Source organism: Chironomus tepperi, unplaced genomic scaffold (genome assembly GCF_022539635.2).
Source record: "Chironomus tepperi strain 1889 unplaced genomic scaffold, CSIRO-AGI_Ctep_v1 contig_257, whole genome shotgun sequence".
Taxonomy (NCBI): domain Eukaryota; kingdom Metazoa; phylum Arthropoda; class Insecta; order Diptera; family Chironomidae; genus Chironomus; species Chironomus tepperi.
This window is the reverse complement of record NW_027226379.1, coordinates 1088961-1115980: the sequence shown is the minus strand read 5'-3', so window position 1 is coordinate 1115980 and position 27020 is coordinate 1088961. Positions and strand designations below refer to the sequence as shown.

General features: G+C 36.7%; 6 protein-coding genes across 6 annotated transcripts; 3 read left to right on the top strand and 3 right to left on the bottom strand.

Annotated features, from left to right (window-relative positions):
• The first annotated feature begins 3938 nt into the window (after positions 1 to 3938).
• On the top strand, positions 3939 to 7143 carry LOC139091653 (uncharacterized). The gene is made up of 5 exons (XM_070641800.1): positions 3939 to 4104; positions 4988 to 5020; positions 5087 to 5389; positions 5552 to 5659; positions 5714 to 7143. The coding sequence occupies exons 1-5, from the start codon at positions 3939 to 3941 to the stop codon at positions 6772 to 6774; spliced, it is 1671 nt and encodes a 556-aa protein (XP_070497901.1). The 3' UTR covers positions 6775 to 7143.
• Positions 7144 to 7718: 575 nt separating this feature from the next.
• On the top strand, positions 7719 to 8930 carry LOC139091652 (atlastin-2-like). Its single transcript, XM_070641799.1, has one exon. The coding sequence runs from the start codon at positions 7719 to 7721 to the stop codon at positions 8928 to 8930; it is 1212 nt and encodes a 403-aa protein (XP_070497900.1).
• Positions 8931 to 8988: 58 nt separating this feature from the next.
• Positions 8989 to 10697, bottom strand: LOC139091651 (atlastin-2-like). Its single transcript, XM_070641798.1, has 2 exons — positions 10506 to 10697; positions 8989 to 10449 (listed from the first exon to the last, which is right to left on the bottom strand). The coding sequence occupies exons 1-2, from the start codon at positions 10695 to 10697 to the stop codon at positions 9049 to 9051; spliced, it is 1593 nt and encodes a 530-aa protein (XP_070497899.1). The 3' UTR covers positions 8989 to 9048.
• A 714-nt stretch (positions 10698 to 11411) lies between these two features.
• LOC139091581 (atlastin-like) lies at positions 11412 to 13905 on the bottom strand. Its single transcript, XM_070641724.1, has 4 exons — positions 13801 to 13905; positions 13534 to 13739; positions 13128 to 13460; positions 11412 to 12741 (listed from the first exon to the last, which is right to left on the bottom strand). Exons 1-4 carry the CDS (start codon positions 13859 to 13861, stop codon positions 11530 to 11532), a joined length of 1812 nt encoding a protein of 603 aa, XP_070497825.1. The 5' UTR covers positions 13862 to 13905; the 3' UTR covers positions 11412 to 11529.
• Positions 13906 to 14901: 996 nt separating this feature from the next.
• On the bottom strand, positions 14902 to 17260 carry LOC139091666 (atlastin-like). The gene is made up of 4 exons (XM_070641812.1): positions 17137 to 17260; positions 16729 to 16931; positions 15237 to 16671; positions 14902 to 15172 (listed from the first exon to the last, which is right to left on the bottom strand). The coding sequence occupies exons 1-4, from the start codon at positions 17198 to 17200 to the stop codon at positions 15096 to 15098; spliced, it is 1779 nt and encodes a 592-aa protein (XP_070497913.1). The 5' UTR covers positions 17201 to 17260; the 3' UTR covers positions 14902 to 15095.
• A 487-nt stretch (positions 17261 to 17747) lies between these two features.
• Positions 17748 to 20098, top strand: LOC139091614 (atlastin-like). Its single transcript, XM_070641757.1, has 3 exons — positions 17748 to 17849; positions 18260 to 18462; positions 18521 to 20098. Exons 1-3 carry the CDS (start codon positions 17786 to 17788, stop codon positions 20051 to 20053), a joined length of 1800 nt encoding a protein of 599 aa, XP_070497858.1. The 5' UTR covers positions 17748 to 17785; the 3' UTR covers positions 20054 to 20098.
• Positions 20099 to 27020: the final 6922 nt, after the last annotated feature.

The window sequence follows — 27020 nt, the reverse complement described above, 5'->3', positions numbered from 1 at the left end:
TTTATTGGAATTTTATGACATTTTCGTTTTTATTAAACCAGCAAAAATGAAGCATGAAAAATGAGGGTATGTGTATGTCAAGTAAGTAAGTTGTTACTTTATTTTTAGTAGATTTTTATTATCATTTTCACTGTCAGTGCAATGCATTTTTTTGTTCTGTAAGTAGTAAGTTTTACGATCTAACGATATTATTATTTGATTCAATGCCAAACACGGAAAGTAATGATGAAAATCTATGCATGGTGACGTGGATAAGAATAGAATAGATTTTCTTTTTGTGGTTAGTTCCTTCTTGGAAATTTTTGTATTTTCTGAAGATGAACTTTGTTTAGGATTGAGCCTATGGCTGTTAAGTTAAGGTTATTTAAGGTTATATTGAAATTTTTGATTAAAAAGTCGGTAGATTTTGAAATTTTAAAAGGAAGACTTCCAAGAAGTCATTTAGAATTGAAGCATTCTTTGGTAATTTGATGCAAAGTAATTCTAGCATGGTGACATAATGTCATTTGAGTTGATTAATAAATTATTAAAAGTAAATTGTTGATATTGAGTTTATCATCACGTTGTCGTTAGGTAGACTTCTTGTCTTGCAGTTAGCATGACAACGTAGTTATTGTCAGTGATTCTAAAAGACAAAGAGCAGGCTTTAATGGTACTGAAAGACCACTTGAGTACCTAAAAGCAGTTTATTTGAATATAAGAGTGAGAATGTCAATGCTGACAAGCAGAGCTCAAAGTCGATATGGTTGAAGTCGACTCGAATCGACTCAACTCGAATTCGAACTCTGTTGAGAAGGAAACACAAGTGGAGGAAGTTAGTATCCGCTAGAGAAAAGACGCCATGGAGCTCCAAAAGATAGTGATGAACAAACTGGGTGACAGAGCCAGCAACAAAGTGAGATGCAAAGCATTTTGTTGCAATCTTAGATCCACATAGGAGAATGGTTACAGTATTTAAATAAGTAGTGGTGTTCTAGTGAACACACTGTGCTGTTCGAGAAAAAGCAGTAATAGTGGATAGAGCAGTGGTGGACCTTTTATTTTTCGAGGCACACAGATCGTTTACCTATCTATATCATAGAGTGTCAGCCAATGAATTTCTAACGACCCGAGTTCAATCCTAGGGAAAATCTTGTTGAGTTTGTATACTTTTTTACAGTTCTTGCTATGCCAACTCAGTTTGTGTCAATTGTGACTCAATGATTATGGTTTTGAACATATTATATTGACCTACCGTGGGTCTATGCTTGCTGGTTAACCATCCAGTCCACTAGATTGGTGTAATACGTCGTCGTTTTAACAGTAAGATGTGAATTTATCCTAACGTCAATGTAATGGATGGTTTTTGTCCATTTTTACATCAAAAAACACGATTTATCGCATTGTGCCGCTAATGTAATGTGTTGCGAAGCATATCTTGAATTCATTTATCAGAATTTAAAGTTGAATGAACTTCATATAAAAATTAAATCAATTCCTAGGTGTAGTTTGAAAAGTCAACTTTAGGAGACGTCGAAGGGAGGTCATGGACCGCAATTGATATGTATGGCTAGCAAAGAAAGAAGAAGTTTGAATATTCCTCCTTTAAAGACTCTCTCAGGTCTTCTTATTACAAAATTTCCCATCTCCACCTTCCAACAATCATCTCTCAATCCATCCATTCCTTCCCACCAAAAACTGATTGCATAATACACAAATAAATTCTCCAAACTTAAGTTATTCTCCCTCAAAATAAAATTGAAATGCATCCAATGATATATAGAAATCCATTATGATTATTAATTGTATTGTTTCCATAATTTTTGCATACCATTCCCATCCAGTAATATACTTGCAATTTATATCCATTTACTTACTTTTGTGATGTTGTATGGCATGTATAGGAACAGAAAATTCAATTGAATTTGAAAATCATGCACAAAATTGAATTGAAAGATAGAAGCTTAAATTTATACATAATATGAATGCAAATATATTTATTATTGCATAATGCAAATATAGAGAAAATTCAGCATATATATATTTCCCCATTTTCATATCGGCAGTGCCTGTATTTGTTTGTAGAAAATCTGAATCCATTTATCACAAAAAAAAGGAACAAAAAAAATTATTTCAATTTTCTCTTTTGTTACAAAATTTCAACATATATAAATTACTCTTTGTGCCTTATAACTTTTCGGACCAGACAACGATTTAGATGCAGCACCAAAACAATTGAATTTAAATATCTAAAACACATGTTCGATTAATTGGAAAATTAGAAAATTGATAAATTGCTCATTTTTGATTTAGTGCTGAGGTTAGATATGGAAAATTGTTTTATATTTTTTTGAGGTGGATGGACATTATTTTGGATATTGCTGTATGCTAAATTTTCTCATTTTCATTTTCAGTTTTCCATTTCCTCTTTAGATCAGTTTAGATTAGTTTTAGTAGGCTTATGAATATATTGCGTATGAAAAATGTCTTTGTTGGGGATATTTGAGGAAGGTGTGGATGTGGATAAGCAGTTTGTCTGTGTTGTTGATGTTTATAAAATCATTGAGTAGTTCCGAAGTATGGCAAGAAAGGTCAGTTACCTAGATTTAAACCAAAATGCTCAAACTAGTGGGTTCAACCTTTGAGAAATCTTTTGTACCTAAAGTATCATTTTGAACAAAAATGACTCATACCGAACAGCTCAGCGTGTTCACTAGGTCATTGCAACGCTATCGTGTCTCCAGCAAGTCGTCAAGTTTTCATTAACTGAGCTTCATGCCTCGCTCCCTAACAATCCTCGGTAGCTCAGTAGGAAAGAGTATCAGACATATAACTCAGAGAGCGTGGGTTCAAATCCCAAAAAATACAGTGCTACAGACAAAAAATGCAGGTCTCTACCCTTGGACGAACTGTAAAGTACAGTCAATAACTGCTGGCCTGCATGCATCTAACATGCAGGAAATACAGAACCTGCGGTTCTTGGTTGAACTCTCCATAGAAGTAGTAAGGTTCCAAACAGCTAAATTGCTATGGAATGTCAATCTTATAATTTAGAGATATGGTCGACTAATCGTAATTAATAAGCGAGTTGTCTCATCCTAAATGTTAAAGTTATCTTCTCTCTTATCGACTTCTCTCCATTTACTTCTACCAATTCTACCCAGCTAGACTACATCAAAAACTTCAACAGAATATCACCGTATAAACCAGTGGTAAGCAGCCTTTTAATATGTCATGGCTACATCTTGTTGCATCTTGTGCAATTTCACAAAAATTTAGTTCTACACTATTGTGCCACAGCCCAAAAATCGCCCACCACAGCTATAAACTCTCAAAAATGCGTCTTAAATCACCAACTCACAACACTTATCTTACTTGTTTATTTGAAAAGTGCAATTTAAAATCTGTCACCATAAAGTAAGACATGATACAGGTTGACTAAATACATAAACTAAAAGAGACACCCCCAACGATGAATGTTTTCAATTTTAGTTTTCCAAAAAATTTATCAAAAAATTAAAATCTTTTAGTTTTGCTTCTCTGTGTGATGGGATGGAGGAACGAAGCTAATGGATCGTTGTGTGTAGGAATTGGGTGGAAGTTCAGGTGAATGAAATGGATTTTTGGAAGTAAAAATTTTTAATTTTGAGGTTAGATTTTGGAGTTTAATTTTGAAAAATTTGACTGTTAATCTTAATGTAGTTCCAGTCTTAGCTTTAACTCAGCTTGAAGAGAACTTAAAGTTAACTATTAGATTAGCACTTAAACAGCTTATTTTCAACCTAAACTGATTTAAAATTTTGGTTTTTCCAACAATTTTGAATAAACTGAAAATTAATGTAAGAATAATGACTTTATTTAATACTTCCAAATTAATGTAGCACTTCCGCTTGTAAATTTACTATAAATTAATCATTCCCACATTCATTGACTTTTAAATAGTATCTTTTTGTTAAAGTATGAAGTTAATCATCACATTACTACTATTTGTAGTATATATTTTGGATTATTCTAAAGGATTTGACTACGACGAGGATGATGTAAGGACGCTGGTGAAGCGACAAGCTAATTATGATTATTATGGAGAAACTACGACTGTTGCAACGACCAAAAAGAAACTTATCAGTAAGTAATGGACATCAGATTCCTTAAGATTGATTAAGTGGCTTCTAATTCGGAGTGGACAGGTTTCTATTTGACTAGTCGTATGTAAAGTTATAACTTAGGTGAAAGTGACTCTTGCGTGTCGATGGGATAAGTGAAATTCGGGTATGTCCCGGAGTCGTGATTAGATTCGAGCCCAGATATGAGCCATGGTTGAGGCTGTATACCAGACAGAATCGAGGCCGGATACGAGCCAGAATCAAGATCGGATACGAGCCAGAATCAAGGTCGGATACGAGCCAGAATCAAGGTCGGATACGAGCCAGAATCAAGGTCGGATACGAGCCAGAATCAAGGTCGGATACGAGCCAGAATCAAAATCGAATCAAAGTCGGATACGAGCCAGAATCGAGGTCGGATGCAAGCCAGCGTGGAAGTCAGGTACGAGCCAGAATAGAGGTCGGATACGAGCCAGAATCAAGGTCGGATACAAGTAAGAGTCGAGGTCATATACGAGCCAGAGTTGAATTCGGATACGAGCCAGAGTTGAGGTCGGATACGACCCAAAGATGAGATCGGATACGAGCCAGAGATGAGGTCGGATAAGAGTCAGATTTGAGATTGTATACGAGCCAGAGTTATGGTCGGATACGACCCAGAGTTAAGGTCGGAAACGAGCCAGAATCGAGGTCGGATACTAGCCAGGAATGAAGTCGGATACGAGTCAGCGTAGAGGCCGGATTCTAGCCACATCAGAAAGATAGCCGGATTTCATAACTAGTCAAATAATAACCCGTCCACTCTTGAAACACTTTACTAAGCATTACTAAGCAACAGAACCTTAGTGCGATTAAATGCACAATTTTAAATTCACACTTTACTAACTTCCAATTTACTTCCACAGAAAAATGTCCAACAAATGCTGCCGGTAAAAGAAGTAAGAAATTTTAATTAGAAGTTAAATTTTGTCATATCCATGACTCAAAAATTAAATCCTCGACAGTTAAGTGCAAAAAGAAAAAGAAGACGACAACGACAACGACAACAACAACAACAGAAGCATCATTAATTCCAGCATCATATTTAAGAGGAGTTCCTCGTCCAGGCATTAATCCGATTTTATTTTTTCTTGGACCACCAAGTACACCAACTGAATATACACCAGGAAATGTAAATCAATTAGCAAGAGGAGTTCCTCCACCACCAACTACGTCCACAATTAAAACGACTACATCTGGACTCAGCAACACAACAAATCCAAAATTAAGTTATGGAAATAATATAGCAGGCTTACCAATTATAACAGGTAGGATGCTACCCACTGGCAGTCCTGACAATACGACTTTGTCACATAAGTCAAATCCTAAGGAAACTAAACTCAGTCCTGCTGGTGCTTTACAGTTAGGATTAATAAATAATGTGATGAAATCATGTACAACAACAACTTCGACTAATGTTGATCCAATAGTTTCAGGAGCAATGATTGATACAACAACACCATTGAGTCTGATGACTACAACAACCCAGGGACTGACTTCTAAGCTTGGAGGTTTAGTTGCTCCAATTGTATCATCTGGTAACTCAGCATATTCGACCGATTATGAGATTTAAATGAACATTTCATCCTTAGGGTTTCCTTCGTCAGCCTTAAATTCAATCAATTCGACACAAATTTTACAAAGTACAACAACAACAACAGCAAAACCAGCAGGACTGTCCAACGTTACCAACTCAATATCCAATACTACAATTTCTTCGGCTTCTAATTTAAGTCCTCTTTTGAGGGATTTGCCTCTGATTTCAATAGGAAATACAGTAATAAGCAACACGACAATCGCACCAAATGCATCAACGTTGAATCCTTATGTTGGTTCATTCCTTGGAAGAGTTGCACTTCCACCGATTTCCATTATAACTGGAACACCAAATACAACAGCATCAACGACAAGTGTATCAACCTCAACAACTATAGCTTCAAATGTAGGCTCACTTCTTGGACGAATTGGATTTCCCATGGTATCCATCACGATATCACCAAATATAACATCAGTTCCAACAACATCTACTGCAAGTGTTACATCCACAACTTCTATGGCTTCAAATGTGGGTTCCTTACTTGGAAGAATTGGATTTCCTATGGGAATTGTTTCGATATCATCAAATACAACAGTTTCTCCATCGACAGTCTTAACCACAACAACAACTACACCGTCCACAACGAAAATTCCAGGAACTAACACTAGTCTGCCAACTATTGCTTTACAAAATTCAACAATTACGCCTTTAACTACAGTTAAGTTAGGATTTGTAATGCCATTACAGCCAGGAATTGGTGCTAGTCTTCCAACAACCGTAGCTGCATCTTCTGTAACTTCAACAGTTCCAACAACCACTACGAAAAGCTTATTGTCTGCAAATATGACATCAACCACAAAATCAATGACAAATTCATCAATATTCAGCACAACAACAACTACAAAGAATCCACTAACTACTCTCGGATCTGCAACAAATGGAACATCGACAACCAAAGGAAACGGACTTACCACGAAGAAATCATCAAGGACAACAAAGAAGAAAAAGAAATCTAAGAAACCAAAGAAAAAGAGGAAGCAGACGAAAAGGACAACTAAAAAAGCTGGCAATCAACAAGGAATTTATGGAAATACAACAAAGAAACATGATGAATAAGAAATAATAGAATTAGGATAAGTACACTGCTTATTATGACTTCTTGGACTTGGTCTTGGTCTTCGAAATTCTAGTTTTGGTTCATAAGTTACAATAAATTTTGGGAAGGGCTGCACAGCAATAAATAATAGTAAATTCATAATTGACTGCAATTTCGTTATTTTCAACTAAAGTGCTGTTCAAACTGTGTGTCGCGGCACCAGAGTTCGAGGTTGACTCGGATTTTGTATGAATCAGTTGACTCAAGTCGACTTGACTCCATATAATATTCGAGTCGACTTCAAGCTTTGCGTGGCACACTATAATTAAATCAATAAAGTTTAAAGCTGTCTTCGAAGGTCAAAAGTAGTCATAATAAAATAAAGTATATCAAACCACATTAACTACAGAACCTCAAATTGACTTTTAATTTTGGTTAACTAAAATGGAATTAAATTTCATATTCATGATGTGATTAATATGCTAGCTATATAAAGCTCAATTATAATTCAATTTACATTATCAATCAATTACTGACTGAAAATGCCTAGTGAGCCACTCAATATTATACAGTTTCTAAACTCAAAAGTTGAGTACGATAAAGGTGCTTTGGAAGGACTTTTGCTGCATCCTGATGTGAAGGATCGAAAGATTATTTTCATATCCATTGTCGGTGCTTTCAGACGTGGAAAAAGTTTCTTTCTTGGCTATTGCCTTAGATATTTATATGCTCATGTAAGTTTACCTACCTAAAGTTCCAAACTTGTTCATGAATCCAACTTTACTTCCAGTACAAATCAATCAAGAATCCACACAACTTAATCAACAATGATAATTGGATTGGAGCTGCTGACACTCCACTTCAAGGATTCACATGGCGTTCAGGAACACAAAGAGATACAACTGGAATCATTTTCTGGTCCGATGTCTTTCTTGTTGACCTTCCAAATGGACAAAAAGCTGCGATGATTATTGCTGATTCTCAAGGATTATTTGACACTGAAACATCGACTGCTGACAATTCCAAGATCTTCTCACTTGTCACTTTGATGACTTCAATGGAAATCCTTAACTTGCAAGGAATTATTCAGGAAGATCACTTACAATATTTGCAGTTTGCCACGGAATATGCCAAATTCACAACAAATCAGTCAGGACAAGATCAAAAGCCATTCCAAAGTTTCATGTTTCTCATCAGAGACTGGAATAATCCTGACGAATATCCATTTGGATTTGAAGGTGGACGAAAATATCTCGATGAAGTTCTTGTTGTTAAGCCACAACACCCAGCAGAGTTGAAATCTGTTCGAGAATACATTAAATCATCATTTGATAAACTGACTTGTTCCTTGTTGCCATATCCAGGAAAAACTGTAGCTCGAGACTCAAATTACGATGGTCGATGGGCTGGAATGGATGAAGACTTTTTGAGTGAATTAAAGCTGTTGATTCCAAAGCTTTTGTCAGTTGAGAATCTAACAACAAAGAAAATCAATGGAATCGACATGACTGGAACTTTAGCAAATGAGTATTTCCAACAATTTTTGAATATTTTCCAATCAAGCTCAGTTGTTCAACCGCAGTCAATTTATGAAACCACAATTGATAAATTTATGACGTCACTTGTCAATCGTTGCTTTGATGTTTACAAGAATTTCGTCAACAACTCAGTCAATGGAATTGCCAATGAGGATCAGATCAACAATGTCTTTAATACATCAAAAGGTGCTGCAATGTCAACATTTGATAATGAAAAGAAAATGGGAAGTCCAGCACATGCTGCAAAATATCGAGACATTCTTAACACAAGAATTGACAATGATTCTGTTGGATGGAAAGGAACTGCAATGGCAAAGATCCTTAAAATTCGTGAAGATCAAAGAAGAGCTGAGGAAGCTGCACGAGAAGCTGAAAGGCTACGAAGAGAACGAGAGGAACAGGAAAGATTAGCAAGAGAACGACAAGAACAACTCGCAAGAGAAGAAGCAGCACGAGTAGCTGCTGCTGCACAACATGCCGAATTCTTGAGACAGCAACAACTTGCGATTGAAGCAGAACAGGAAAGGCAACGACTAGCTGAGGAAGAAAGACAACGAGAAATTCGGAGACAACAAATGCATAAATTTAGGAATCGTGGAGGAACTAAGAAAGGTAATCATTGGGTTATAGAGCCTTAGTTCAGCATGTAAGTATGGTAAGGTATTAAGCTGTTGAAGACCTAAATAAAAGACACAGTTTGATGCTCTAAATTAAATCTAGTTCCTTTATTCGTCAACATATTCAATCCATTCCAACTTACATTACTGAACACTTCTTCCTTCTTTTTTTAGGTCGGTTCCTTTCAGCCTCAGCAGCTCTTTCAGCTTCAATTCTCTGTTGTTCTGCAATCTCTCTTTGTCGTTGTTCCTCAGCCAGTCTTTGTCGTTCCTGTTCAGCTTGAATTGCAAGCTGTTGTTGTCTTAAGATCTCAGCTTGTCTTGCAGCTTCGGCAACTCGTGCTGCTTCTTCTCTTGCGAGTTGTTCTTGTCGTTCTCTTGCTAATCTTTCCTGTTCCTCTCGTTCTCTTCGAAGCCTTTCAGCTTCTCTTGCAGCTTCCTCAGCTCTTCTTTGATCTTCTCGGATTTTAAGGATTTTTGCCATTGCAGTTCCTTTCCATCCAACAGAATCATTGTCAATTCTTGTGTTGAGAATGTCTCGATATTTTGCAGCATGTGCCGGACTTCCCATCTTCTTCTCATTATCAAATGTTGACATTGCAGCACCTTTTGATGTATTAAAGACATTGTTGATCTGATCCTCATTGGCAATTCCATTGACTGAGTTGTTGACGAAATTCTTGTAAACATCAAAGCAACGATTGACAAGTGACGTCATAAATTTATCAATTGTGGTTTCATAAATTGACTGCGGTTGAACAACTGAGCTTGATTGGAAAATATTCAAAAATTGTTGGAAGTACTCATTTGCTAAAATTCCAGTCATGTCAATTCCATTGATTTTCTTTGTTGTCAAATTCTCGACTGACAAAAGCTTTGGAATCAACAGCTTTAATTCACTCAAAAAATCTTCATCCATTCCAGCCCATCGACCATCGTAATTTGAATCTCGAGCAACAGTTTTTCCTGGATATGGCAACAAGGAACAAGCCAGTTTATCAAATGATGTTTTAATGTATTCTCGAACTGATTTCAACTCAGCTGGATGTTGTGGCTTAACAACAAGAACTTCATCGAGATACTTCCGTCCACCTTCAAATCCAAATGGATATTCGTCAGGATTATTCCAGTCTCTGATGAGAAACATGAAACTTTGGAATGGCTTTTGATCTTGTCCTGATTGATTTGTTGTGAATTTGGCATATTCAGTAGCAAACTGCAAATATTGTAAGTGATCTTCCTGAATGATTCCTTGCAAGTTGAGTATTTCCATTGAAGTCATCAAAGTGACAAGTGAGAAGATCTTGGAATTGTCAGCAGTCGATGTCTCAGTGTCAAATAATCCTTGAGAATCAGCAATAATCATCGCAGCTTTTTGTCCATTTGGAAGGTCAACAAGAAAGACATCGGACCAGAAAATAATTCCAGTTGTGTCTCTTTGTGTTCCTGATCGCCATGTGAATCCTTGCAGTGGAGTGTCAGCAGCTCCAATCCAATTGTCATTGTTGATCAAGTTGTGTGGATTCTTGATTGATTTGTACTGGAAGTGAAGTTGAATTAATGGACAAATTTGGAACTAAATGGAGGTAAACTTACATGAGCATATAAATATCTAAGGCAATAGCCAAGAAAGAAACTTTTTCCACGTCTGAAAGCACCGACAATGGAAATGAAAATAATCTTTCGATCCTTCACATCAGGATGCAGCAAAAGTCCTTCCAAAGCACCTTTGTCGTACTCAACTTTTGAGTTTACAAATCGCACAATATTCAGTGGCTCACCAGACATTTTCAATTATTTTGTCTAAATTTTACTAAGTTCAAATAGTTACTGATAAAGTTTGCAGTGCAGCTATGCTTTATATATGACTTTTGAAGTTTGAATAATAATATTTAGTAGTTTGAAAGCACAGCGGTTATGACGAAAAAAGAATTTAGTCAAAAAATCACCTAGATGCGGTTATGGCAGAGGGAAGCACAATTTACTGTCGTACTTGTGGTTAAGCTTACAATTGTACTGATTGTCTAGACTCTAGAACTACATTTAGTATTGTTAAAAAGCTTTCTGAAGTAAGGCTTGATTCCTGAATGGCATAGCGTACTTGCTATGGTACCAATAACAGTAGGACACAAAGCTGGCTTCGACCCAGAGCTACAGTGAAAATGGCAGTTAGCCACATTGTACTGCTCGGGATCATTTAATGAAATAAGCATTTATATAGCTTGATTGTTAACTAAATTGGACAACCAAGTGTTATCGCTAGGACACTGCTACCTTGCCACATTGACAGCGAGACGTGATAATACCTGGATGACACCATAGTTGCTGATTTTGGTCCATTTATATTGTAAATATTGAAATTTACAGCATCGTGTCATTCAGATGCGCTTGTAGCTCAAGTACAGTTTTAAATTCTGGGATCTAGAATTGATTCCGAGACTACATAACCTTCAATTACGGAATATGAAGCTTTAACCTCTAATTGATCAAATTAAGACAGCATTTTGAATCAAAAAGTATAAAATTTTATTCATGTCAATGAAAAGGTTTACGTCACAAAGCATTTAAAGTGGATGCCATTAAGTATGCATCATTATAGATTCTACAAATACCTAGCATCTCAGCATTGACCAAATCCAAAAAAGCGTTTAAAGTTACTAGCTGTTCTTTGTATGAAGCTGTTAAAACTAAGCACAACTCCTTGAAAATATTGCAAAATTCCATCACTTTTTCTGATTTTTTGGACACTATATTGAACTCTTTGTTGAGCACTTGCTCGTTCCATTGCCAATTGCTGTTCCAAGGCATTAATTCTGTGGAATAATTCATCGTACCTTTGCCTTTCTTGTCTAGCCTTTTCGAGTGCTTCATTTCGTTCCCTTTCAGTTTGTGCTAATCTTCTCTTGATCTGTTCAGCTTCCCGACGTGATTCAACTGAGTCATAACGTGCTGCTTCCAATTTCTTCAGAATCAATTTGTGTTCAGCTTCAAGTTTGTCTGCCTTTTTCTTTAATTCATCACCAGATGACTTTGACTTTTGTGCCAATATTCTTTGCTTATTTGCTTCTTCTTGTTCCTCCTTTATATTGTCCAGCATTTCCAATGTGATTGGTTTCCATTCTTTGTAAGCCTTTTCAAGCTTACCGATCAGTTCCTGTCTAAACTTTAAAATTTCTTGATCATTTCCGAACTTCTTCTCGTCATCAAAATACCTCAATGAGATGGCTATGGACAGATTGTGGAGTGCCTCAATTTCATGCTCAGCTGTGATGTTGTTTTGGAACAGCTGGATGGATTCAAGGTAAATTTCGACAGACTTGCTCATCAAAATATTGAACTGACTGTCGAGTGTCGAGTCGTAGATTGTTTTAGCTTCTGGCAAGGACTCTGACTTGAACAGGTCAATGTACTGCTTGATATGCACAGCTAGTTCGTATGCCTTTACAGTCACTCCATTAACTGTCTTTACAACTAAATTTTTAGGTGCCAATACAAGTGGAACCAATTCCTTCATAACATCCACAAAATCTTCATCAATCAATCCCCATCGTCCATCATATGATGAATTTCTGGCAACAATCTTTCCTGGATGTGGCATCAAAAATCCTTCAATGCTTTCAAAAGACTTTTGGATATACTGTCGAACTTTTTTTAGATCTTCTGTGTGGAAGTCTCGAATTTTTAAGAATGACTTGATAAACTGATTTCCACCTTCGTATCCATAATCGTACTCATCTGGTGTGCTCCAATCTCGAATGACGTAAAGGAGCTTCTGGAATGGCTTGATTGTCTCGTCATCGACTGCTGTGAATAGGGCTACTTCTGTTGCGAACTAAAAAAAATGGAACCATTAAGTAAAAATATCTTAATTTAATGATTTTTGGGATTTGAACCTTGACTATTAAGATTTGTAGATGTTTTGTCAATTTTGGGATGTTTTCTATGTGAAAATTGTTGCTAAATTGTTATCTAATGCCTCTCTGTCTAAATAAGGGAAGGGTACTGATGATAGACCCCTTCCCCCCAGTAGGAGCACATCCAATGAGAAGGAGTTGATTTGAGGTCAAATCGCTTCTTCTTTTTGAACAAAATTCCGCTTTTCTGAGTCAAATTAGTAAAGATTTTCACTATCAACTCAAATTATCAAGCAGATAGCAAGCTTGGTTTAAGGCCCACCTTTAAAATGCCCCAGTAATAATCCAACCCCAACCAACTCACCTGCAGAAAATCCAAATCACTCTCCTGTAAATTATTAAACATATTCATAATCTGCACCGACGACATCAATGCACTCAATGAGAAGATCCTAATATTATCAGTCGGTGAGCTATAGTGATCAAACAGCCCTTGTGTATCCACCAAATAAATTGCAATTTTATCACCATTTGAAGTTTCATGCAGGAATATGTCAGACCAGAACAGAATTCCAGTTGTCTCACGTTGTGTGCTTGATTTCCATCCAAATCCTTTCAACGGCTCATTAGGATCGCCAAGCCAGTCATTTGCTTCAGTTTCATTGATAACCTTATCGGGCGTCTCTATAGACCTATACTGCAAATAAATGATAAAGATTGTTTTTGTTTTGCGGGAATTGTGGCTTTCTAAATTTAAGTCAAGTTATTACATTTGCGTAGAGATATCGCAGCATGTAGTTGAGTAGAAATGACTTGCCCTTCCTTAATGCTCCAGCTATAGACACAATAACAACTTCACGATCAGACACCTGTGGATCCAAAAAGAGTCTTTCAAGTGCTCCCTCAGCCAATGTCACTGTCTTGTTCTGATTCTCAAAATTCAATAGCTGAACTTGCTCCCCAAATACATCGGCACCTGCAAAGTCACGCAAACTTATTGCTTGTAAGTAAATAAATGACTCACTGTAATTACTGACCTTTGCATGACGCAAAAAGAAGTGTCGAACAAAAAATTATTAAAACTTTTCGTACTTCCATGTTCTTGAACAGCTTCAATAAAAATGATCGCAACCAGAATAATTTGAGGCATGAGAAAGGCTGAGAATATTAATTTTGAGAAGAAAACAATGAATCAGCTGAGGATCAAGAGAGAAACCGCGGAGAGAAGAGAATAAAGTTTTTGAGATTAACTGTAATTGAGTTGATTTTTGTTGATGTTTATTATAAGGCTGTGATATAAGGCTAAGAAGCTGTAAATAAAGTATTTGAACATTCAGATGATTGAGATTCAGAGCTGTGATAGGGATTGAGAGTATGCCAGCCATCTCCTCTCAGTTAACTTTCGATTTATAGTGGGATAATTGCTCCTATATATTGTTGGCATCACTGCCTGGAGTCTTCAGTCCACAGCCTCACTGTTTCGATCACTCATGGCCAAATAGCATAAATCCGTGAACAAATCCGAACATCGACATCATGGTGGCTTAACTTTGGCATGGGGCTACCATTTAAACCGAATCCGGCACTATGTCAGAGTCACGCCAACCGGGGTATGCTCTTCTGGTGTCGGATTTTGAATTGATTACTTGACTTGTGCTGTTTGAAATGAATAGAAATGAACCCGTTGAAAATTTCTTCTACCGAGTTTCGAACCCATGTGAGAAGGGTCGGATATTGCAATAATTAGCAACCGAAGAACTAAACCATTCGGTCACCGAGTGTTTTTGACTAAAAAGTTGTAATATTTTACTAAAATAACATGACTGAGTGGTACCTGGGTTCAAGAAGTATAAAAAAATAAAAAAATTGGCTGAAATCTACTTTGAGCTAGAGTTTAGCTACATGGACATAGGATGTGGATCGATTAGAAAGATATGAACAAAATTGAGTTGTTGCATTTATGTAGCAGTCGACATTCTTTAATTTTTCACGGCATACCTTGTTGACAAGCGACAACGAAAACCGACCACGTCATACAATTCATGACACTAGCGTACCGTGGCACACACGTTGCTCTCCATTGCATTAATATCCCTAATTACGCAGTTAATTATTTATTAAAACTTCTCATTATAGAATACATTTAATTAAGTTTATTTACAAATCAAGTCTTGCACAATGAAATAAAAAAAATCACAAAAAAAAAGTTTTAAAGTTAGGAATTCCCAGTGATACCCGATCATATTTATAAACATTCGTTTAAGGTCACGAGAATCACAGACTCACAAAAGTATTATCAATTTTCACTAGAATTTCCCTCATTTCTCTCTTATCAACCAAACCAGCTACTGATTGTCGCGATGATTGGAGCAGCTTTAGCGAAGAATCCAGTAATTTGACCCAAAACTCCTAAATTTGAGGATGAAAAATGTCAAAAAATATTCAATTAAGCTTTAAGCTTCACTAAACTTACTCTCAAATCCATTTTCACTGCTTGTATTTGACAGCTGTCCACCGACAGTCGATGCTGCTTGCTGTTTAAGCTTATTGTATTCCTGCTCATAAAATTCCTTGTCCTGTGACATTTTCCTCAGCCATTCTCGAGTTTGGTTCTCTTTCTCAATAGCTTCTGCTCGTTCCTTTTGTGCATCCTCATATTTTCGCTTTAGTTCCTCAGCCTCGCGTCTTGCTTCCGCTGTGTCCGTTTTTGCTTGATCTAGTGCTGCTTTTGCTTCATTCATCTTTGCAGCTGCTTCCTCTAATCGCTGTTTGGCATTTTTGTCCATTAATTCTGCACTTTGGAGCAGTCGGACTTGATCTTGTGTCTTTGCCTTTTGTGCATTGATTTTTCGAAGTTGAACGACTGCGACTGCCTTCCATTGCTTGTAACTTTCTTCAATTGTCTTGACTAGTTCCTTTTTGAAGTTCATTCCTTCGGAGTAAGTTCCAAATTTCTTTTCAGAATTAAAATGTTTTAATGCTTTATCTTTGGCTGCCAAGTGAAGCTTATTGATGTCTTCCTCGCTATCAATTTCAGAGTCATGGGAACTGACTGCTTCCACATAGAGATCAACACTTTTTGCCATTAAAATTCTGAATTGCTGATCTAATGTTGAGTCATAAATTGAGACTGCTGATGGAAAGCTGTCGTTCTTGAAACTTTCGACATAGCTGTTGATGAATACAAGAAGCTCGTCTGGCTTGATTGTCTTTCCATTGATCAACTTTGGCTTTAATTTCTTAAACAAATGATTAAACAGCTCGTTCATCATCGTCACAAAATCATCATCAATGGATATCCATCGTCCATCATAACGTTTGTCGACAGCAACTGTCTTGCCTGGATATGGCATCAAGAAGCAATTTATCTTCTCAAATGATGACTTTAAGTACCGTCGGACTGATTGGAGCTCTTTTGCTTGATAATCATGAATTTCCAAGAAAGTATTAAGATAAGCATTTCCACCTCTAAGTCCATATCTGTACTCATCAACTCCATTCCAGTCACGGATTAAAATTAACAGATCTTGGAATGGCGATTTGTCGGAATCACTCGATCCATATCGAGCATATTCAGTTGCAAATTGAAGATATTGAAGCTGATCTTCCTGAAGGATATTGAAAATATTCAGGATCTGAATGGATGAGATCAATGTACTGAGTGAGAAGATTTTGGAATTTTCAGCAGTTGTTGTGTCTGTGTCGAATAATCCTTGAGTATCCATGATATAAATTGCATACTTCTCATTTCGTGGACCATCATGAAGGAACACATCACCCCATAAGATCAATCCTTTTGTGACTCTTGCTACACCTGACTTCCATTCAAATCCAGTTAGCGGTTCCTCTGGCTCACCCATCCAGTCATCTCCTTCGTTGATTAATTCAGTGTTGGTAAGGCTAGGATACTGGATATAAGAGATTAATAAATTGAAGTAGAACACTTCCATGTCCTAGCTACTCACATGAGCATACAGATACCTCAGCATATAGTTCAACAAGAATGACTTTCCCTTCCTGAAAGCACCAACAATTGAGAACACAACAACTTGACGGTCCTTAAGTTTTGGATTAAAGAACAAATCACGTACTGTATTTTCATTAAACTGGATTTTTGAGTTATTTGCAGCTGATAAGTGTAAAAGCTGTACGGGTGATCGCTGTTGTGCTGAAAAAAAAATTAGAATGTTATCAGGTTGACTGCCTTAATGATAATATACATAGTAAGGACTCTCGAGAAATATCCCAAGACTACCTCGATTTGAATCTCGGAAATTAGTCATAGCCGAGTCATCAGGATGTATTCGTGTACATAAAGCACATCTCAAAGTTCAAAATGTCAATCCATAAAGCCACGGTTCAATTAAACTTACCTAATGTTTGACCTGATAATGCGATTGTGCAAATCGCTATAAATAAAGCAACAACACTTCTCATCTTGACAATAACTTGATCTATACTCAATGGATCTTCTCTTTGAAATAAAGTCTGAGACTGAATTGTGTCTTACTTATAAAGAACAGATGAGAGTAAGTGAGAGTAATTGGCTGAGAGAGCAAAATCCACATACAATTGGGAATCACCATGATGTGAGTCACACAAAGAGAGCTTGATATAGATGAACTGAGTGTCTTTATGTTGTTTATTTTGGGTTGGATAAACTGTTTTGTAGGATGTCACACCTTGATGGTAAGTCACGCATACGGCATGAAGTTCATGGTATATCCAAAATGACCAGTGTGCCGGCTAAAAGGCAAAATGATGGCTTTTAGGTACCAAAGTGTGTATTTATGACTATTAGGGGCCGAGAAACACAGTTTGAACAGATCTGCATCAAAGTGTTAAAGAGCTTCTTGACCTAAAAGAACAGCTCGAAATCAACGCAAAAAATATTTCAGATTAGCTATAAAGTCACAGATTAAAAATTAATTCTAAGTCTCTCATCGAATAAAGTTCTTTATAATCTATGCCATATAGAGCATCAAATTCATTCTGCTTGATATATTCAAAGAGTAAAGTAAGATGAGAATTTCATTGAATATATTTTTATTAATTTTTGTAATCAGCTTTTCTGGGAACTCTATCGGTAAGTTGAATTATTTGTTGCAATCTTATCAGTTCCTGGGTTTTTTGAAAAAGTATTATGAGAATTAAAATAGACAGGAGCTAATATCAAGGATGAACACCCACTATATTCCTTGTATACCTACATTCCAACCAATTTCAGTTGACTCCTGTTGGAGATCATGGATCACAACTGAACTGTACGACCAGTGAAGTAAGTAAGTAAGTAAGTATACCTATATTCATTCACAATTACGAACAAGTTCCACCTCCCTGGCTAATATATACTTACTTACCTACTTCACTGGCCATACAGATCAAGTGTGATCCATGGTCTCCCTCAGTCAGCACCTGAAGCTGGCTCTATCGCTTGCCCATTTCCAATTCCTTACTGTCTTGACTAATACATAATCATATAAATCTAATCCACAGCCCAAAAACAAGCACCAGTCCAACTTCTACAACTATCAACTGGAAATGACTCAACAATCACACTAAATGCGGATGTCGTTAAAAATTTGTTCCTTAATCCAAAACTTAAGGACCGTCAAGTTGTTGTGTTCTCAATTGTTGGTGCATTCAGGAAGGGAAAGTCGTTCTTACTGAACTATTTGCTGAGGTATCTCTATGCTCATGTGAGTAGTTAAGGCATGAATCCTTTTCTATTTTAACTTAATAATCTCTTATATCCAGTATCCTAGCCTTACCAACACTGAACTAATCAATGAAGGAGATGACTGGATGGGTGAGCCTGAGGAACCGCTAACTGGATTTGAATGGAAATCAGGTGTAGCAAGAGTCACAAAAGGATTGATCTTATGGGGTGATGTGTTCCTTCATGATGGTCCACGTAATGAAAAGTATGCAATTTACATCATGGATACTCAAGGATTATTCGACACAGACACAACAACTGCTGAAAATTCCAAAATCTTCTCACTCAGTACATTGATCTCATCCATTCAGATCCTGAATATTTTCAATATCCTTCAGGAAGATCAGCTTCAATATCTTCAATTTGCAACTGAATATGCTCGATTTGGATCAAGTGTCATGGATTCTGATAAGACGCCATTCCAAGATCTGTTAGTTCTTATCCGTGATTGGAATGGAGTCGACGAGTTCAAGTATGGACTTAGAGGCGGAAATGCTTATCTTAATCGTTTCTTGGAAATTCAAGATTATCAGTCAAAAGAGCTTCAATCAGTTCGTAGATACATAAAGTCATCATTTAAAAACATCAATTGCTTCTTGATGCCATATCCAGGTAAGACAGTTGCTGTCGATAAACGTTATGATGGACGATGGATATCCATTGATGAAGATTACGTGACAATGATGACGGAACTGTTTAATCACTTGTTTAAGGAATTAAAGCCAAAGTTGATCAATGGAAAGGCAATCAAGCCAGACGAACTTCTTGTCTTTATCAATACTTATGTCGAAAACTTTAAGAACGACAGCATGCCTAAAGCACTGTCAATCTATGAGTCAACAATGGATAAACAGTTCTCAATTTTAATGGCAAAAAGTGTTGATTTGTACGTTGAGTCAGTCAGTTCCTTTGATGGTGAAATTACAAGTGAACTTGACATCAACAAGCTTCATGCCACAGCTAAAGACAAGGCACTGAAATATTTTAATTCCGAGAAAAAGTTTGGATCAATATCGGATGGATTTAATCATAAAAAGGAACTGACGAAAAAGATCGATGAAAATTTTAAGCAATGGAAGGCTGTGACACTGTCCCAACTTCGTAAGCTTCAAGCACAAAAGTCAGTCAGGCTACAACAAGAAAAGCTGATTGAAGACGCTCAAGAACAGGATGAAGAAGCAAAGAAACAGGCAAGAGAAGCAGCTGCAGAACTAGAAGAAGCTCAAAGAGCTTTAGCTTCAATTAAAAGTGACAATCAGGCAGCCAGAAGGGAAGTTGAACAATTAAAGGCAAGAATTCGAGAAGCTCAAGATCTTCGTAATCAGGCTGCCCAGCAAGAAATCAGAACAAATGAACGACTTCAAAAGCTTCAAAGGGACAAAGACTTTTACGAGCAGGAATACAACAAGTTGAAAGGTGAATCAGCACAGGATATTGGAAGGGAACTTAATAAATTTAAAAGTGAAGACGGAATTCTAGGTATAATTAATGTAGGGAAGGTATTTTACGAGCAATTCAAAGGAATCTTTGACTTAATTATGATGTGGTTTGGTGCCGCAGATGAAGATTGATTAATTTGAGACAATACATGAAAATAAATTAACCAAGCTATTGTTTTGATAATGTTTTATTGATATATTTTGCTGCACAATACCACAAACCTTAGAAAATACCAGATATTGAGTTCAAAATTTTATGAAAAAATAACGGTCAAATTATTTTTAAAAATTAACGGTTAAAAAGAATTCAAATATTTCAAGGGGCTTACAATTGCAAAAAAACACGTGTTTTTGTATTGAAAATTAAAAAATCATTAATTAAACCATTTTGCCATGGTTTTAAGCTATCAAACCAATCGTCATTAGAATCAGCAAATTGTTGAGAATATCAGTCAATGCTTCATATGTACTGAAGTAAATAAAGGATCAAGCTCTCTGTACGATACTTAGTTGTTAAGATCTCGAATCTGAGCAAGCCAGTCGACCATTAACATTAAACTCGATCAGCTAAAGCCTTGTTTGTCATGGCGACAAGACGGCAGGATATTTAGAACCAAGTGGCACCAACTTGGCAAATTGGTTTTAAGCAGAGTTGGAAGGGCTTTGTGGAGTCGGACGCAACGTTTTTTTCAGAGGCGCCTCCACTGGAGTCCGTACTCCACATTGATTCCTGATAACTCTGGGTATAAGTTTCCTGCCACCTCGTCGCCATGACAGCATCATTTCAGTATGTGCCGATCAAAAAATCAATATTCAAACCTTAGTGCTTCCAAAATCTTCCAACAATCAGCCTATACAAATTAAAAATAGGTCTGATTGTCATAAAATACAGCAGCTCAACAACAGACAGCGCTGATATTCCAGCATAAAGTCCAAGTAGTCCACCTGCTTGACACAAAAACTCATCAAATGTGAAGGAAATGCGACGGACTAGCGGCAAGTATTTGTCATATTTGTACATGAATCTGATTGTCATGGTGGAGTTGTCATAGTCCTTGACTATACCTTCCGTTCGTCTTTCGATTGTCTCTACATTGTACTGAACATCATTGCATAAGTCTAGACATCCGCATTCCTTTACTTTTGTGCTTGAATTTTGATATTCTCTTGTAATATTTTGTTCAAAATACTTTATTAAAAGCTTAACACTGTTGACCTTTTCAACCTTGCAGAGTGGCGTCGATGCATTACGTAGAATGTAGTAAGGAACGCATTGGAGTTCCTCACGTTCTAAATAATGCTTTGCAAGACATTCCATTTCGCAGTTCTTTCGTGTATAAACTGCAAACATTTCCAACTTCTTTTCATCCTCAAAGAAGCAGTTCCGTTTGTCCGCTGGAAATGTCCTCAAATCGTCATCAGACTTGATCACATCCGGTGTTATGTAAACATCAAGATCCTGTCCATAATAAAATTTTGTTGATCTTTCGTCTTCATAATTTCCAGGAAATTCAAATGGTGAATGGATGTTGAAGAAGAGCACTTGACAGACACTTTTGTATGGGATGTACTTATGCTTCTTTAGTATTACTTCTAGATTTGATCGTCCATGTGCTTTCATTGGATATGCTGTATATTTGATTAATTCTAAATGTTTAACTGATTCACTTGAATTGAAGCTGATTATTTTTGGTTTAGCAAAGTGATCCGTGATGCTGAATATAAGGAAGTGATCAGTATTAGGATATCCATCGATCACACTTAGTGCCGATACAACTTACTTCTCACGATACATTTTTTCAGGCCGCAACATATTGAATGCAAATCCAATGCCATTAATGCCTAAAAATTCCACAAATTCTGGTCTATATTTGTCATTCCATACAGCAGACTGCTCGTCAAACCATGAACCGTGGGAATAGTCTTTCATTATTTTAACATGATCTTCAATTCCTGTTGATTTAGTTTGTGATATTGTATTTAATGCATATCTGTAGTTGCACATTAGTGCTGGTATGACGTATCTGTAAGAAATTGAGCAGGATTAGTGCTGCCTTTACCTCACTCTATCCCATTGATTGTCCAAAACCCAATCAGGTCACTTACCTATTCAACATTCCAAAATTTTTCAAATGAATAAATTGAGTCTCTGGTGGTAATCTCATTCCTTGCATATTCCATGCCATTCTGACAATAATTTCTGGCATAAAGATTTCAGGTGTAATGAATACAGCTGGAAATGGGATCTAAAATTCCATAGATTAGATCATAGAAATGCTACAACATAAGATGACTTACATTCTCAACTGATCTTTCGTCTGAATCATATGTGATTGCAATTGTGGCTTGTTCAAACTTTTCGTACATCTCGTAGGATGTTAATCCACAGTAGAGGAGTGAAAATCCAAGGCAAAGTGTCCAAATCAATCTGAATGGGAAATAGGAAATGGGTTATTAGTACAATATGATTCAATCTATTGGAGTAGCGACCCCCGAATGTCGTGGAGCTGTAAGCACTGATTCAGGCATAAACAGTCACATCAGTGCCGTTTAGACATCTTGACTGGCGTTTTTGTGATTGGTTGTAAACAGCGACTATCAAGCAGTGTCCTAGTGACGATGCTTTGACACTCGGACACTCTTGTAATGCAAAGGACACTCGGACACTCTTGAAAAAAGCCATAGAAATAGCGACAGCTAAGGTCCAAGGCTTGTATGACTCTAGTCTTGTCTAGTTTCTACTGAACTCTGCCTTAAGAACACCCAAGGGTCAGACGCTCCAAAAGTACAGTACTGTACCTAGTGTACTTATAAGACATTGGGCTGTCTGACCCTTGGATACACCTCACTTTCAGTACCCAAAATACATCACCATACCTTTCAACAAAATTCCGATTTTCCATTATAATCTGTGCCATTCCATGAACAGTCGAAATGTTGAAATAAAACTTCACATAGCTCAAATTGGACTTTGCCTTTTCCAGAACCTTTGACAATTCAGCTCTGACCTTCCTATCCTTCCTTCTATCCCTCATATATGAGAATATGAGTCTAATTGTAAAGTAATAAAATATTTCAAAAAATGACATAATGGATATGCCTAAGAACAGTCCAAATGCACCGCCGGTGTAAGCAATAAAATCAATTTCAGTAAATTGACGCTTCAGCATGTATGGAAAGTAGTTTATTGAGCGAAACTTGACAATTGTAAATGAATCAAATTTGTCATTTTTACTCATTTCCAGGTATGAATCTTCCATTGGAACTGGAATTGGTTTTCTGTAAAGGAATTTGATATAATCATAATTAGAAGTGTAGCCATGAATGTTCACGTGACTAATGATACCAAGGACATAGAAAATACAGCATGTGTATCGATGCTATCTAAAATTTTGCGATTTTGCTGATAGTGTCTGACCTTTTGATACAAAATGGCCATGGACTTTAACAGTGCTGTCCAAAAAGTTTTGTGTCACGGCACGGTAAGCTATGACCGAAATTTCAAAAACACACAAGTGTGTCGCAGCATACAGTTTGACAAAGCTAACTCACATGTATCCACCCTGAACACGCTGAACATTGTACTCAATTTCACCACATCCAGGATAGCATTTACATTCATCAGATCCATCTAAATTAGTTTCAACTTCTTTGTAACATGCCATGTCATGAAGACCACAAATTTTTGTCGATTCCTCATCTGAAAAATGGATATAATATAGTTTAGAATTAGAATGACCCTAATATACAATCATATGCTCAGTGAGCATCTTCCGGTACCTAGTGACCATGCTCATTGGTACCGTAAGATGATTATTGAGCATATGCTTGTATGACAAAGTGACCAGAACAGTGTTGTCCAAACTGTGCCTAAGCACATGCTGAGTATGGTGTCGGTCGTGGAGTACCACAAAATTGTGTGGCTTGGTCGTGGCATAAAAATGTTTGGACAACACTGAACTAGAACAACTCACTAATCATGAAGAACTGAACGCATCCACAAACTTCTAAAGTTTTATTGATAAGGCATTCCTGCTTGCAGTTTCCTTTAGTATAGATTTTAAAGTACTTTAAGTATCGTTCATCTTCTGCACGTTCAATACCATCTGCGTTGAAGTAGCATCCACGGCTGGAAATATCATTAAATAAGAAAAGGATGTAGCAGGTGAGAAAAAGGGGATTGAGGTGGGGTGGGGTAGGTTGATGTAAAATCTAATTAAGGTAGACTCTATCCCAAGAAATGACAATGGCGATTTAAGGCTAAGACCAAGATCCTCAGATACAAGTCAGATACTCTAATGTACAGTACTGTACTTACTGTACTTTTCATACAAGAACAGTAAGTCCATACAAGTACAGAAAGTCCAGTACTTCATATAAATTCAACAGGTACAGTAATTACCCTGGTAAGCACAGTACTGTACTTTTGGAGTGTCTGACCTTTGGCTAAGAAAGACAATTTAAAGCTGCGAATTATGAGCAGCACGCAACTAGTATCAACACTACAACGTGACGGCTGCTCTAGAGAATATCTCGTGCTGCTCAGTAATACTTTAAACTTACACATCAGCTGTATATTCCGTCAATGTCTCATGAATCATTGTCTGCTTTAGTTCCACAAAATAAGCAATTTTATTGGCCTGATTTGTAAAATATGAGTTTGCATCCTTGCTGTACATCTCGAATGGACTATTGATGTAAATATGTGGTGATGCATGTAAATAGTTATCATACGAATTCAGGATCTCGGTTAGTTCATACTTCATGCTTTTATCTCTTGGTGCGATTCTTATTTTAAAATCGGAATCATTGTTTGTGAGATTTAAAGGATTTGTTCGATTTAATCTATTTGGCAGTACTGGAGTACTTCCATATCTTCCAACTTCAGTCAAATACAAGATATCGTGCGAATAACTGAATATCTTTGGTGCTTTATCCAAATTTTTATAAATCTTTTGTGAATCAATCATATTAAAATTATAGCAAATTCCACTAGGTCCAATGACTTTAGCAAAAATAGTCGCAAAAGCATCACTGAATGTGCTTGTTAAAATTAATTTTCGGATTGGTAATGTAACTTCATCAATGTAGTCGATTATGTCATCTGTTGGGATTCGTGTGGCATTGTATTGAAGGAGAAAGTCATCGGATATGATAATGCTGATAGCTTGAAGGGTCTTGAGGCTGTAGATTGATATGAATTTGAGGATTTATTGGGAGATTTATTTAAAAATGGACTTACTCTTGCTCTGATATATCCTCGACTGTTATTTCTCCATTTTCCAGTTGTTCCTTAATAACATGATACTTTGAGTATGTGTAGTTTCCATAGCTCAAAAGTTCAAAGCATATAGTCACTGATGGGAATGGAATCTGTGGAAATTAATTAGGATTTGTCATCAGAAGCTTAAGTACGAGTCTTGGTAAGGGGTTCGAGTCAATTTAGGCAAAAGCAGCAGTTGCGTTGTGGTAAGAGTTGGCCTACTGACTCTTATGACCCGGGCTCGATCCCAGGGAAAGTCTAGTCGGATTCAGGGCTGAGTCACACCAATTTTTGAACAGCACACACAAATTGTAGCTGAATGCTATACTCGTAACAGCACCGCAACGTCTCCATACTAACGGTCCAACTCAAATTGCCCCGAAGACAGCGGACAGGTATATGTCGACCAATTTTTACTCCCACAATATTTCGCTCAGGCTATCCATTTCTCCTGTTTGCTGTGCTACACAACCTCTATCCACCTAATGCACCTAACCTTTCAGAATTCTAGAAACTTACCTCAGTGACGAAAATTGACGTATCTGATGTATAAGTCACAGTTATGTCCTCTTTAACCATCACACCAATTTTTCCAACCAATATTAAGCAACAAATGCATGAAATTATCGTTGCAATTGCCCAAAAAATTTTCTCAGTTATATGAATTCCATCGAGGCTGAAGTAAGGGATTCCGTGGATGGAGGACTCCGAGCAAAATATTTTGAAAGGTTTTAGGGCCATGACTTGTAGGGTTTAGATGATATTACATTCCTGGCACTGAGTTTGGAGTTGATTTACACTTGGCTTTGTTGAAAGTAGTAATTTAGCTTACTAATGTGAACTATGAACATTTGAGCTGTAGATGAATTTGTAATTGCATGAAACAATATTGCGTGACAAGCTGTATGTCGATTTTAGTGATAAAATGTAAGTGATTTAACAATTTTATTTGCACTAAATTATTTATTCTAATATACTGTTTAGCCATAATCACATTAAATATTCACAAACTATTGGGGTTCGGCTAGGGTTCAGCAGAAAACTGCAAGCCTGCATTTCCTATATTCTTTTTAACAACCTTTTTTGAATCACGACATATCTCAGGTCTTGAATAATTTTTGCATTACAGCGTAATAAACTGTAAATTTCAGACAGTAGTGGACCGCGGTATACAGGCTGCACACCACTGCTCAATTTTAGAAACACAGGCCTTCAGTTTCCGACAGAACATCACAAAACCAGTTATTATCCTTCATTCAAGCAACCAAACATCTCGATTTTGTACTAAAACTCTGGGAATTTTGGTCTCTTGCTCTGTCTAGTTCCTCTTTAAGTTTTGTTGCAGCATCTTCATTTAGTCCACCAGCACAGGATCCGATGTCGTTGTCATTTGTCTGAGTTGATGCGTCTGTTCTGTAATGAGTGTGACTTGAATCTTGCTGGTTGTGATTTAGTGTAGTTTGCAGATTTGAACTTGCTGTGTTGAGATTTATGTATTTTTTCCAGTAGCTTTGAAGGTTTGATGAATTTTGTTCCATTTTTTATGAGATTTATGTCTTTTTAAATTGGGTTCCTTTCAATTATTTCTGATAAATTCCTGATTTTACTGGAGTAAATTGAACTATTGAATCAAATTGAATTCGAATCAATCAGAATGTAAAACAATTAATGAATAAATGAGGAAATGCACGAAGAAATTGCTTTTATATAAAATGTGATTAACCACGAAAAATACTATTAAGACCGCAGAATTATGTAATTTCTAAAAGAGCTGATAAGAAATGTTTGAAATGCTTCATTATGGTGATATGTCTTTAAATAAGTCCGGAGTTTGAT